A 15785-nucleotide genomic window follows, 5' to 3' on the forward strand; every position below is an offset into this window, starting at 1 on the left:
AGACTACAAAGTACCCAGGACTAGTATTTTGGCAATAGTAAGTAGCAGTAAGTAACCTCGCTGTAGAGTTGTGCAACTTTGATGCAGAGTTATGCACTAACAGTACTTGGTTAAGCACCATGACAAATTTCTAGGATATTCATGCAAGCCAGAGAACATAAGAGAGTTGGCATTGTGACAGTCATATATCAAGACTTCATTAAATGCTTGCTGCATTCCGTACGGTTACTATGCATCACTCAAAATTACTTCTAGTCCAAAGTCTAACTGAGCACTGCAAACGCTACAGTCTGTGTTATCTGTCCACAAAGACTCACTCAAAAATTTCCTGAAGACACTCTCTGCTGGTTATGCAGCAATATAAATGGTAAATGCACTGTCTAGCATGACCCCCATCTTGAATTATACCCTATCTAGTGACCACTACTCCCACCATAGAGTTTACATCTCTGCTGGTTATGCAGCAATATAAATGGTAAATGCACTGTCTAGCATGACCCCCATCTTGTATTATACCTATCTAGTGACCACTACTCCCACCATAGAGTTTAGCTCTATGGCCCGGCCCAATGCAGCTAACAGCCCAGAAAAAGCCACAGGAAAAGTAATGTCATGTACTGGACCTTCACTTCATCACCTAGAAATCTTTCCGCAGCAGATACAATGTCGGACTCTTGCACTCCCATTTTCTAAGCTATGCAGTATGATGTTATATCAAACTCCACATGGCACAGGCACATAAACATATTCGAAATCAGAGACATTCTAATATGACTGAAGTTAACTTTGTTCTAAACTGTGTTTACTGAACTCTACTTCACTAACTGGATCAGGTTTGCTGTGAACTATTAAAAAAAAAAACGCTTACTTAGCATTCTCAAGACTGTTTGAAAAAACTACAAAAAGTATACATGTCAAAGAAATTCTGGCTTCCATCCAGTATTCTTTAGAATAGCTGCCCCAGTCATAGCTAGGATGTTGTCCTTTTTTTTTTAAATTTTCCTTTACAAGGGGGCCAGTTCCTTGATTGTCCTTTTCATTTCAAACATGCAAACACTTTTCTTCTCCCAGAACTTACCTCCTCATCTGTGTCACTCGAATTTCAGCCTGTTACTATTCTGTTCCCAATTACAGAGTTTTTTTTTTTAAAAAGTCCATTTACTCAGAAATTCTGAATTCTGTAATTAATAGTGCTATCCACCAGGGCTCAACATGGTTTTCTTAAAGGGTTTAGTCCACTCACTTTTCTTCATAACGTTAAGCAGGTAGAGTGCAACAATCTGGTTACAGCCCTGCTTACCAGGCCTATTTCTGTAGAACTGATGCAGGCATTTGAATCTGTACAGTAATCTGTTCTGCCTGACAAACTGTCAGACCTATGGATTGGAATGGTGTTTGTCAAATGGGTCTAGAATTACTTATAAGAACATACATTTCAGGTCACCTCAGGATCCTCCTGTTCAGAAACAGGCACTTAAATCAGGTTATCCTTCACTGCTATGCACTTGAGCCAATCTTATTTTCTCTCTTCCTGTATGACCATACAAGACACCCAAGGTCAACATTACACATATGAAAGGACCTCCTTGAAAGTAGGGATGGAGAAGAATGTTAAGTGTGCTTAAAAGGGCAGACTGCACAGGCTTACTGTCTCCCATCATCACACAAATGTAATGTATTGTAACTACTTTCTTAAGCTATTTGGGGTGGCTTGTTTAAACACTACACAACGTAACACTTTATTCAATGATGGGTCATATCAGTGAGGTATAAAGTGGTACAATGGTGTCCATGACATGATGATGGGTCATATTTGTGAGGTATAAAGTGGTACAATGGTGTCAATGACATAAGTATGCTCAAGATGACCTGCACTACAGAATATTCCTTTTTGTTTTGGCAGACACACACTGGTCAGAGCTTAATTTGTTACCACCACTGCCTTCAGATCTTTAACGATGAAGTCTTTTTTATGAGCCGACCATTTATTCTAGAGAGATAACTTATAATGTTACTCTTACTGACATTAAAAGTGAGGTCATTACTATTACACTAAGCATGTATGTTTGCAGATCCTCTTGAAGAGATTTATTATCTTTTACTGAAGTGACTGACTGTCACCCTGTTTGTAATCATTATGACTGAAAAGAGTTTTCAGACCAGTGCACTCACCCAGTTTATAAACCATCACAGCCCCATAACCAGAAGTAGGGTGAACATTAGAACTCTGCCTTGGATCATGCCTAGTATCATACTTATGATGTCATCAAGAAACAAACTCTTGAGGGAGTAGATTTCCTAACTCCTTATATTAAATATTAGAAGTCTAGAACATGGAGAGTATGTCTCTCAACAATAAAATGGATCACTTCCTGAAACACCAATAAATGTGCTCCAGTAGTTCAACATTTAAAATTTTCAAACAGTTACTTCATCTAGAGAAAACTATGCAAACAATCCCTACCTACAATTCACTCCACCTAAAGTGACAACACAGGCTAGCTCCTATTTGATAAAACCATATAAGAATGCACTGAAATACTGTACTTACCATTCAGGATAATTAGGACGCTACTACTGACTGTTCTGCTTTTCAACCATCCATTGCTCTTGCCCTGTTTTGGAACTCAGGGATGTCTCCTCAAACTGGTCCAAAAGTTACTACTAAACTTAGATTATCCTTTGGCTGCAGATAAGATTCTGCCACAGTTTGTACAGCAAGCCACTTGAAGTATTTCTCAACCCTTAGCTACCTTAGTAAATCTCAATATACAAAAATATCATACACAACCCCTTGGAAGGGAGTTGTGCTTCACAAGGGTAGTGCCAATCATGTTATGAGTAACTTTGGATGTTTTTAACATGCTCACTTTCCCAAACACAACACAAATTTGTGCAGTCATAACTGTTGTAATTACTAACAATAGCTTTGCTACACTTCAACACAGACTTCAACCAGCATACGAGATTGATACTACGTCAAGTCATCAAGGTTAGGTATCTCTGAGGAGAGATCTGCCCAAAAATTGTAATTGGTTGTCTCAAGATTCATCTAGAGCCACATTGTGGACTACAGTTTCCTGCTGAACAAACACTCTTACACTAGATTTTTCTAGCAGTTAGTCCACATGGTTTACTAGTTACTTCAAAGGCCATTCACAAACCATAAGGTAATAGCAAACAGAAAACTGCTCTCATAGAGTTCTATGTATGTCTTGCAGTGTTCTATACTCAGAACTCGTTTAATCTTTGTTAATAATTTACTAAATTACTGTAGAACATTTGGGCTAATATAGCATTAGCACATTGCACATAGCTCAACTATTTTAATTTCTGCTCCTAAAACATCCATTTACCAAGGCCAAGACTAAGTTAAAGCATAGTTTTAATGATATTCAAAAACATTTGTGATTCAGACCTCAGTCTAAGCATATAAAAAAGAAATGTATGCTGTTCAGTACTAAACATTGACACCTTCTCTATGGGTCTATATTAAAAACACAAACGTCTACTTACCCGAATACCTAAACGCCGACACATATTCTGCGAACCGCAAATACACCGAGCACCCTAAACCGCGAAATTCAAAAACTCAAAATGTCATAGTTGTCCCAACCCACCACCTGCTACATACTACCTACAAAAACTAAATAAACCACATGCATACACTAACCAAAACCTTACTTCTAACCCTAAACTAAACCGTACTTCTAACCCTACACTAAATCTTGCATATACCACCATGTATGCACTTAACCCTCACCCTACGGTCCGTAACTATCGCACACTTACCTTAAAAAGCTATACCCAAACAAATTAAATAATCCACACACATACACTTAATAAAACCCTACTTTTAACCCTACACTAAATCTAACATACATTACCATCTATGCACTTACCTTAATCCGCACCCTAATCCTAAGGTCTGTAACTATCGCACACTTACATTACGGAACTATACCGCAGAAGGGCCAACAATGACAATTCAACGTTTCGGATTTCGCACTTCAAGACTATCGATGTTTTTGTGGTTCGATGAAGATGTGTCGGCGTTTAGGTATTCGGGTAAGTAAACATTCATTCTTTTAATATAGACCCCTTCTCTATAACATCCTTAGTCACTACTATCAATAACAAAGTCAGCTCTATGTACATACAAAGACTCACTACAGACACTGGCCTTAAATCTAACCTTAAAGGTCAAAGCTGTTTTTTCCAAAACAAATAAAAATATAATATGTTATGGGCCAAAGAATATGAGCACTCATTGATAACTACATTAAAAGCCTTCCTTCTCCCTGTACTTCATATGCACTAATGAATCATAATGTTAATATGAAACATACTGTGAAGCAAATGTAACACGTAATAAAATGCTCCAATTCACTTGTGCTTCCAGTTCAAGGATCCACCAGTATGAATCTGTAATGGCCTTCTAATGGCTCACAGTAAACCACTAGCTGGAACTAGTACAGCTCATAAAAAGTTACAGACCACCACCTGACTCCACGCCATAGAGGAATAAAACACTGACTACAACCAAGAAAACTTGAGTTTGATTAGTAGCTGAAGTGCTGTGAGAGTTGGGTGAGTGGTGAGGAGGGTGAGTAGCCTATACTGGCTAACCTCTCCTGAGGGAAGGCAGGTGGTGGTCCACTGAACTACTAATTCCAACAAGAATGTTAAAACATTGCTGATGCATTTATTGGGTCAGTGGTGCACACACCACACATAAGCCAAGGAGGTGGTCCAAGGACATGAGAAGCAGTTATAGGGCACGTCTCTTCTACAGTGGCATCTAATGAAACCACCAGTTGACACAGGGAATGAAATAATGTGGAGGGAGGGGACCCTTATGAGAATGACAACCTGCCTGGTGCCCAACTCTCACCCCAATGGGGAAGAAAAGGCTGATATGCTCTTCCAACAGGCATGGAATAAGTGGGCATTAGAGCACTCATCTGGTCTGGAAGCAATCGGGCTGGTTCTCACCCCTGAGGGGGAAGAAATGAGTAAAGAGGATGCTTGGGGTGAGGGATTAAAAAAAAATGCTATGCTCCCCAAAATGTACTTCCCCATCTGATAACCTGATACCCTACTTTATTATCAAACCACCTGCATTTCATGCTGTAGTAAGTCCAGCCTATTAAATGATTACAAGTTCCACCGCCTACAAGCACCGCCAAAAATACTAAGGGCTCTGGCTTATGCTACTTAGTGGCTAAAACATAAGATAAGCTCCCTTTGTCTAACTGATAGATGTTTCTTAACTAACATTCAGTCAGACCACAGTGACTTATCTGAAGAATGGCTAGTCCTGTAGCTGTGACAAGTTGAGCCTGAACCCATCCATTTGTTCCCGACCTCATATATACTATCTTTTTGCAGGACGTTGGCTATCACATAATGCCTTGATATAACCTGCTTGTCATCTTCATTCTCCCACCTTCTTTGAAAACTACATTATTTAAAATCTCCCCTCCTACAGTTTAGTTGGTAAGGCTGCATTCCGTCTCCCTTCTCCTTACTCTCTGCTTCTGTACCTTTCTACCTATAACGTCCTTCCATTCAACATCAGCTGTACTATCCATTCCTTACCTTCTAAACTAGTACATCCCTCCCAATGCTAAAACTGTCATTAACCTTTTCCTCTTCTGTCCCTCATTAGCAGTTCTAATATTCCCTTTGTCTTCTTTTCTCCCATTCCTTGATCTCAAGCTGAGAACTGTGCTTTCCTCTTTACCTGCCTGTATACCTATAATGTGAAAATGCACACGATCATCTTACTCATCTATATTAACTAATGCAGAGACCTACCGTGACATGTTATCTGCCTCTGTCCAGTACTTCAGTACTGAAAAAAAATATATATACATTCTGCTACTGGTTTATTATCTATATTACCATCTGTCTTATTTTAATTTCTGCTCCAGTCTGACCAGTGTTACTGTGAAAACTATAAATCATTAAGGGTTGCTACATTTGTCTTTTGGAGGATTTTTTAATGAGGAATCCATAATAAAAATGTATTACTCAGATGGAAATTCTAAGTTATCAGAAATGAATAAAGATCCTTGTCTGTTTTTAAAATTTGATTTTCCTTATATTTCCTATGGCATATATCCAAAATAACATCTCTACCTCAAAGTTAGAAACAATCACATTTAAAGAGAAAAATCTGCTATATTGGTTTCAATTAATGAAAGATGAGAAGCTATGTTGTGTTGATTATATTGAGAACAAATATAATTTAGATAAAGACATGGCTAGATGTACAATCCTGCAGACAACATGTAGAAGGGGAAATTAAGTTAATGCAACCAAGTATAAAAGATCATATCCCAAAATGAATTGAATATCTAATACTCTTAATGCAACAAAATAAATTGGGACAGGGTCTCATCTAAATTAAATAGAGTTGTGAGGAGAGAAACAAAGTTGCAACGACAATTATTGGAACTATTTTACCCATATTAATAACAGACCTCCAAGTGAAGAAGATAAAAACAATTAATTCTAATATCTTCTAAACACACAACTTCATCTCTTAGATGGAATATCTTTACCTGGAAATATTTGCATAGATCTTTCGTCATACCACATAAAACTAAATTAATGTTCAAGCAGAAACAAGTTTGTTGGAAATGTAAACAAGAACTTAACGTGGATTGGCAACACGTTTGACGACTGTACTGTCTTAACACCTTATTGGAATAACATTAATCTCTTTTTACAGGCATTTTTGGAGATACATTTGTTTTATCCAAATCACTATTCCTTTTTAACACTCCTATTCCTATATGTGTTAGGAAAATGAAATATTGTATTTTGTGGTCTATTCTACCTATAGTGAGAAAGGTTATAACTCAGCATTGGAAGAACGAATCTACACTCTCCTTTAAAGAATTTATAAATATTGCAACTGAAGTCTGTTACCTGAAATCATTATAATTAAGTCAAAAACAACCAGGATTACCTCTTGCTTCAATGCATGGACAAAACTTTGAGATCTGCTTGACCAGCAAAAATCACTGCATTTTAGATTTAATGTAATTTATAATAACTTGAAAGAATGGACAGTTAATAGACACACCTGTAAACAGTTGTTTTTTCTTTTGTGTACGAGGTTTAGTTGAAATCATTTCTTTATGTTCACAAATCTCTGACTGTAAATATTGTTGTGATTATTTTACAAACTGAAAACCCAGTAAGAACTTAAAAAAAAAAAAAAAAAAAAAGAAATGAATAAAGAAACAAAGCAGTTACTTACAGGGGCCTGTATTCGTGAACGTTCTCTGTATCACTTTTCCCCAGCTGCCATGTGCATCTGCTGGGAGCATCTGGGCGGAGCCAAACAATTTCCTTCTGCTTCTCCTCATCAGTATTATTTTCTATGGTGCAATTTGCTGTATGTGAGGCTGTAAGATGAGGACATGCTACAGTTTCCAAATCATTGGTGTGGGGAACTGAAGGCATTGTGACCTAAACGAAGACAAATGAACAAAATGTAAGTCAATTTTTATTAAAACAGACGCACTGCAAACTCCATATTGTTTCATAAAATGTTTAGCCAATAAAATAATCATATAATTGTAGTCAAAACAAAGCAGTCTAACATCTACAGCAGTGAAATATGAACCATAAAATGCCAATTCAGAATTTGAGTTACTGACTCATAGTAATGCAGTAGACACTTTACTTCCTCATATTTATTTCCTCCCAGCTACTCAAATAGCAAAAAAGGGTATAAATACTTCTGCCACATCAGAATTACAGTGAAAGCAGCAAGATAAACCACTTCCGTATGACAAACCACATCCCAAACATCCCTCTAAGACTGAACTGGCTGGGCCAGAGAGGTCAGATGCCTCATAATATGAGGAATAAAGCCTCTAAAGAGTAGAGGAGTACACGGTCCCCTCAACACCTGTGCAGGTAGTTTCAGCAATGTCAGTAATAAAGGCAATATTCCTTTCCAGCACTAAAAAGTGCTATTACGTGTGACCACACCACTCAAGCAACAGTACCACATTCCTCTGAGCTTAATAAAAAAAAGTAAAATAGAAACAGGTCATTGAAATGTTGATGGCATAGGAGGTGCTACTGTGACAACAGTAATACAGCAGGCAATGCAGTTTGACACAGTAAACAACTAAACATCACAGTATGGCCAGAAAGTGTGTGTTTGGGGGTGGTTGTGGAGAGGGTTGGTAGATACTTCTAGAAGTAAGGTATGCAGCCCCACAGAAGAAAGATGCATGCTACTCAGTACTTGTTCACCTCCTTTTCAGATATTTAATTAGTGATACAGGAAACAATATCAGATGTGCTACGTTTCTTACCCTTCCCTCCTTTATAAGGAAGCAAGTCTGACAATGTGCACTTCAGCAATGGGTCTACCTGAATTGATCAAAATGAAGTCATCAAGTGCCAACTCAATTACCACAATATGAAGAAATATCCACTCAGTGAAAGGTGTTCTGTTAAACTACGCACCTGAGAAGAAAAATATGTCACTGCTTCATAGCATTTTTGCAGGGGACAAGCCTTCTATACCTTCACACATCCTTATTCAGTAATACCAACTCTGAGGTTGCACAAACTTGAAGTAGAGGGAAGATTCAAAGATTTATCTTCTCCAAGATTATATGGCCTTGCATTTGAATTATTAAGAAAGAAGAGTTAGGGCAGCAAAATCTTCGCCCACATTGCAAAATCTTCCTCCACATAATGTGGGCAGAGATGCCTACCCACTGCAAAAAGCACTGCCATTTTAATGTTACTATTTCTTTTGCCATTTGTGATCAGAAAAAGTTCATTTTTTAAATCAGCTACTTGTGATGAGATGTGCAGCAAGCAGAGTTTGAGGGAGTAAGTTTCGAGTTTCTGTTCAATGACCTCAGTCTCAAAATATTCAGGTATACTCTCAGCAACACACACACACACACACACACACACACACACACACACACACACACACACACACACACACACACACACACACACACACACCAAAAATTTCTGTCAGAATAGTAAAATGAACATAAAATAGATGATGCAACATACAGCAAGATAAAACTGGCTGCAAACAAACAGAACGCAAACAATAAAAAGTAAGAAACAAATGAGAAATGACAAACTGAGAAATCAGAAAGTAATTCAAATTTAATAAAGATGTTGGAAAAAAAGGAAGCCATCACTATGGAAGAACAACACTGAGATTGCTCACAACATCACTAATCTAAAAAAAAAGAGTTAATGTCAAAGTAAGTAGAACAGTGATCAGGAAGCATAGGTAGTGGCATTTTTCTTAAAGAGGACAATATTGCTGCTTGACTGGTATGCTGCCACTCATGTGACCTTACGTGGCACACTCAGTCAGTGAAGAGACAATGGATCAGTAACCATCTCGTGATTGGAGGTGTCTACAAAGTCAAAGTGGCAATGTCCTTTCCTGTTCCCCCTCATGAGTTGCCCACTCAAAATGATAGGTGGAGAATGGAGGGAGACAATAAAAATTACCCTGGTTGAGACACATGAATTGTGCTCTTGCCTGAGCCATAAGCATTTTAGGGCTCAGGTAATGCTATTTTTTTCTATTATTGGGATTAGTTCTGTGACACTGGAGGCCACAAGACATGTCCAAGACGGGTCTATATTAGAATGATGAAACCTCACTTATGCAAATCCTCAAAGGCCAACACAAACAGCGAACCACATGAACACCGAACATCCTTAAGCGCGAAATTCGAAATATTGAATCACCATAGTTGTCCACACCATGTTTAGTGAGGTAAAACGTCAGTAGGAGATTCCCTTATCCGGTTTAGCTCCCTAACGTAAATGTGCAATAGTTACTGACCTTAGGTTTAGGGTGTGGGTTAAGGTAAGTGCATATATAGTAATGCATTCATATTTATTTTGTTTTGGTAGGCAGTACGTAGCGGGCGGTGAGGATGGCCAACTATGGCAATTTGATATTTTGAATTTCCCGCTTAAGGACATTCAGTTTTCTTGCGGTTTGCTGTGTAAGTGTCAGCCTTTTGGGATTCGCACAAGTGAGGTTTCGGCATTCTAATATAGACCCATCAAAGAGATTGCACAGTGAAGGTGCTAGGAAGATGGAAGCTATTAAAGCAGACTGGGTACATGGTACATTTTTTGCAAAGTAAGCAACCTAAGTCATCCATCACAGATCCTTTTCGGTCACTACCCAGGCCACAAGGGCAAGAGTAAATTAAATATATATGGATAGATTGACCAGTTAAGCATCATGTTTTTGACAGGAGGAAGGAAATCAGAGTGCCTGGAGAATATCTACTCAGACACAGGGGAAAATGTGCAAATTCCACAAACTGCAACTGGAAGTCATGATTGAATCCTGAACCCTGACACTTTGCAGCTGAAATACCAACTATACACCAACTGCAGAAAAGTTTCACCGTTGGAATATCACTCTTATCAGTTAAAATGAAGCAAACACAGTAAAGCAGCACTCTGTTTATTCACCAGTCACACGATAAAGCTTTCGGGTAACACCCTTTATCAGTATGTTAGTACCATATTAATCAAAGTTTATCACTTCACTAAAAACACATGACACAACCAATCAATAAAATGTTAGTCTCAATCAATTAACTAATCATATAGAACTTAAAGACATTATTATATAAAACATTTTCATCAAGCATTTGACTAACATTTCTTGCTAACATTTTTCATGTTTGTGTAAGACTATCACTTATATTGCTTTTGTTTAGCTACTAAGATGGGCTTTAAACTGACCAGATTATTTAAACCCGGGTGTCTATCTGCTTCTAGCATAGTTAGCCATTTATATTCAACTATATCTAACCTATTAATATCCCCACCCCTCGTATTTATGTGTAATACCTGCAGCACTTTAAACTTAAATTTATGTGTTGCCCCCCCTGTCCTTAAGATGCTTAGCCAATGCATTAGTCATAACCATTCTTTGCACCTCTGACTTGTGCTCAGTTATACGATCTTTCAGACACCTAGAGCATTTACCTACATAGAAACCTGCACATACCATGCAAGTAGCCAAGTATATTATTAATTCAGTGTTACAGGTTGCATGGCATTCCATCTTATAAATTCCTTACTTACAGGGTGTTTATACTCAATCACTACTTATATCTTTAGAACAACTACAATTACAGCATGGTGTAGTCCCATCGTTATTCCTAATTATCATTTCCTTATTATTCAATCTAAAGTCTTTATAACATAAATCCCTCTTTGAATTCAAGCAATTCCCATGTGCAAATCTGGGCTTCTCCCCTACAATAGGTATCAGTTCTGGCACTGATATCAGTATATGCCAGTTTTTATATATTGCATTTTCTATTTCTTTGCTTAAATTATTCTGGGCAGTAATATATCGTAACTGGTTTGTACTCTCTTCATTATCTATATATGTTTGTGGAATATCACTAAATACAGGAGGTGCTAGTTTGTCCCTTTCTTCCAATATTGCTCGTATATTATTGTATATCAAAGCCTCATTCTATCCCCTTTCCTTAAATTCCTCAGCTAATATTTCCATCTGTTCCTTACATTTCTCTACGTTTGTATTTAATCGACTTGTTCTCAATAATTGGCTTTTCACTATTCCACAAAACACATGCCTGGAATGCATGCTTATGGCATGAGTATACCTATTAATGTGTACATCCTTTCTATACACTGTTGTTTTTATTTTTTTCCTTCTCTATACAATAATACATCCAAATAGCTTATCTGTTGTTCAGAGTAGCTCATCTTAAATTCTAAGAATGTTGTACTGTTATTTAAACATTGAACAATGCTAACATACTGATGAAGAGTGTTACCCGAAAGCTTTATCTTGTGACTGGTGAATAAACAGAGTGCTTCTTTACTGTTTTTACTTCATTTTAACTGATAGAGTGATATTTCAACAGTGATATTTTTCTACAGTTGGTGTATAGTTGGTATTTCAGCAACTCTTTGAGCCTGCTGTGGACAGTCTTGGAAAATGAGATGACACAACCTACACAAACTGGAAAAGGAGATGACACAACCTACACAAACTGGAAAAGGATATGGCCAAATTGCTTATATTGGAAGGAATTCTGTTCATAGTTTACTACAACTATCTGGCAACCCCCTCCTGCTTACTGCAACGGGAAATGGTGAAGGTAATGTGAGAGCCGCTCCGCAACAATTCATTACTATAGAAACATTATTGATAAAACTTGAAAGAAAGTACAATCTTTTAAGCAGCTCCAATGGCAGCGGCTAAGCTTTAATGCTTATTTGGTGCTGAATGTAGTTCCGAGGGGGTTGAGAATATTGAAAATTTCATCTTATGCTAATACTTATCCTGACTGTTGAAGCAATGGCAACAATTAAATATGAAGCTCAGTATGGACTATATGATTCTTATGAATCAGTTTTTCACTAATATAGAGCAAGAATTAAAAGAGGAAATGATGAAACTAGAAAATGAAATAACAGCACTAAATGACTTCAACAGTGTCTCTGTACAATACCAGCAAATGCTGGATAGACTAAATTTTCTGGATAAGCAGCTAGAAACAATGAAACTTTGCGAATTGCGAAGAGACATGAATTATTTCAATCAAGGCCATATTTTCTCCTGGCCGAAAAATGACTTTAAAAATAATCAGAATAATAATAAAACCGTGAATAAATCAGCCGAGCTACATGAGAAAAGGAAAAATGGACAGGCTTGATTCATTTTTGGCTGATGGACAGTGTCTAACCAATCTAACGAGCTCTTTGAGGTCAGCAGCCAATAAGGATGATGATGGGCATGTCCAAGTGATCGAAGCATTGAGCCAGTTAGATGTAGGTGCTGAGATACGTAATGTTATGAAAGGGGAAGGAGCCAACCATGAAACAGAGGTTATACAGCCCCAGAACGTCAGTACGTCAAGGATTCCTGTTCAGGGAAGACCAGATAATGGCACAGCAACTACAACGCTGCAAAATAAGGTTTTTCAAATTAAGTCAGAGACTTTAAACTTACCGGAGAAGGTAGAGCAGAGAAAACGGACAGAATCGAGAGGGCGTTCACAACACCGCAATCAGAATACAATGAAGAGGAAGAATGACATGACAGCCCACAAACTTCAAGCAAGGGAGAGCACAGAAAATGGACAGAATTGAGAGGGTGTTCGCAACACCGCAATCAGAATACAATGAAGAGGAAGAACGACAGCCCACAAACTTCAAGCAAGGGAGAGCAGAGAAAAAGTACAGTTTTGTACCTACCATAAATGTAGATGTTCGAAGATCCACATTGCTGCAGTCCTTACATATGGGTAGTCCGCTGTCCTCGGTCGGCCCGAATACCAAAGTATTAGGCTGACGTCGGTCAAGGCGCTTAAAACTGACATCAGGATGTCAGGGTACAAAAGCGCATGACCGACGTCATTTCCTCAGTCTTTTCTTGCCCCAGATGTCAGAAGGCCCTAACAAGAAAGGCCAAAGCCAAAAACCAGCAAAACTAACCAACCACCCGTGCACTAACCATATTTACAATATGTACAACACAAACCACACCACCACCTTCAACAACAGAGGGAAGGAGGGAGGGGTAATTGGACTGCAGCAATGTGGATCTTCGAACATCTACATTTATGGTAGGTACAAAACTGTACTATGTTCTTCATCTCACATTGCTGCAGTCCTTACATATGGGTAGAATCCCAAAGCAGAGGTAAGGGAGGATGGCAAAACTATAAAGCATTAGGAGCTGCCAAAATGCCCTGTAAAATTGCAGTGGCAAATCCAGCCCTAGATTTAGAGTAAAGAGGAAGGTGGTAATGCTTAGAGAAAGCATGCACTGAACTCCAAGTAGCTGCTTCCAAAATATCTTTAGTAGCCACCCCCCTTTAAAAGCTGTAGAAGTGGCAGTAGCCCTAGTGGAATGAGGCCTAATCCCAGCTGGAATCTCCTTACCATGATGGGAATAACAGAAAGCAATACAAAAACCAATCCACTTAGAAATAGTTTGTTTTGAAACAGGTTTGCCCTGAGAACCCAAAGCAAAAGAAACAAACAACTGCTGAGACTGCCTGAACCCTTTAGTTCTGCTCAAATAATATCGCAACTGTCTGTGTATATCCAAAGTGTGCAAAATCCTTTCCCTTTATTTTGGGGTTTGCATAAAAAGTAGGCAAATGAATAGTTTGGTTTAAAGCCACACTAGAAACCACTTTAGGCATAAAAGAAGGGTTAGTACGCAAAGACACCCTGTCCTTGTGGAAAATTAAGAAAGGCTCAACTGCCATAAGGGCCTGTAATTCAAAAACCCTTCTCGCAGAGGTAATGGCCAACAAAAAAGCAGTCTTCCATGATAAATATTTCAACTCTGCAGATGCTGCAGGCTCAAAAGGTTGTAGAGTGAGTTTCTCCAACACAAAATTGAGATCCCAAGCAGGAGTAGGAGTTCTACGTGGGGGTCTTATATTCTTTGCCCCTCTAAGGAATTGCTTAAACAAAGGCTGAGAAAATAATGGTGGGTCACAGTCATAGTGAGCAGAAATTGCTGCAGCATGAACCTTTATAGAGGAGAAGGACAAACCTTTGTCCAATAACTCAGTAAGGTATTGAAGCGCAACACTTAAATTAGGTTTAGAAACATCAAAGTCCTTTGCTGTACTCCAAAATAAAAATCTCCTCCATTTATCTGCGTAAACTTTCCTTGTACTAGGCCTTCTGGCCTCCAAAATAACATTCAAAACTTGTTGTGGAAGCTGAGACCCTCCAGGGTTTAAAACAGAATAAGCCAGGCTGTCAGATGTAGAGAATGAAGTTTGACATTGAGTAAATGACTGTTCTGAGACAGCAGGTGAGGAATCGAAGGCAAAGGCCATGGAGGCTCCCGTACCAGACTTCTCAGTAATGGGTACCAGTGCTGTCGAGGCCAATCTGGAGCTATTAAAATCATGTTTGGCCTGTCCTGTCTGACCTTCAGGAGTACCTTTGGGAGGACAGGCAGAGGTGGAAAGGCATACACGTGAAGATTGCTCCAATTGAATGAGAGAGCATCCACTTTCCAAGCTGTGGGATGAAACCTTTTTGTGCAAAACTTTGGCAGCTGGTAATTTTAGTGGAGAAGCGAACAGATCTATGTCTGGAGTTCCCCATAACACTGTCAATCTCTGAAATACATGAGGATCCAATTTCCACTCGTGGGGATCCATAATTTGTCTGCTCAACACATCTGCTAAGGAGTTCTGTGCTCCTGGCAGAAACCTTGCCTGAAGATTTAGCTGTAAACTGAGAGCAGTCTCCCACAAAATCATTGCTTGTCTGCATAGAGGATAAGAATCGTTCCCCTTGCTTGTTGATGTACCACATGACAGTTGTGTTGTCTGTTTGAATCAACACCTGCCCTGGAAGAAGTAAATCCTTGAAAGCTATCAATGCAAATTGGACTGCTAACATCTCCTTCAAGTTGATATGTAGATGTTGAAGTCTGGCAGGCCACGTGTCTTGTACCCATTTTCCATTTAGATGAGCTCCCCAAGCTTTGTCTGAGGCATCTGTCGTTAAAATCTGACTCGCCTCTGGCGGGTCACAGAGAGTCCCTTGTTTAGGTGACATTCCTGAGCCCACCACAAAAATTCCTTTTGAATGCAAGGTATTATCTGAATGACAGTGTCCAAATCTTGGCAGTGCTGTGTCCATACATTCTTGAGATACCATTGTAGCTTCCTCATATGCAGTTTGGCATTGGGAAGTACCAGAATACAAGATGCCATGAA

At 38.7% G+C, this 15785-nt stretch overlaps 1 protein-coding gene across 2 annotated transcripts in view; it reads right to left on the reverse strand.

Moving 5' to 3' along the window:
• The window catches only part of CBS (cystathionine beta-synthase), a 656282-nt gene that overhangs the window by 412629 nt on the left and 227868 nt on the right, over positions 1–15785 (reverse strand). For both annotated transcript variants that reach the window (XM_044072237.1, XM_044072236.1), the window contains exon 2: positions 7274–7485. In XM_044072237.1, coding sequence (XP_043928172.1) covers positions 7274–7479 — 206 coding nt within the window. In that variant the 5' untranslated portion in view covers positions 7480–7485. The remainder of the gene's footprint in view (positions 1–7273; positions 7486–15785) is intronic.

The sequence above is a fragment of the Protopterus annectens genome, chromosome 5.part0, assembly GCF_019279795.1.
Source record: "Protopterus annectens isolate FY-2018-M chromosome 5.part0, PAN1.0, whole genome shotgun sequence".
NCBI lineage: Eukaryota > Metazoa > Chordata > Ceratodontiformes > Protopteridae > Protopterus > Protopterus annectens.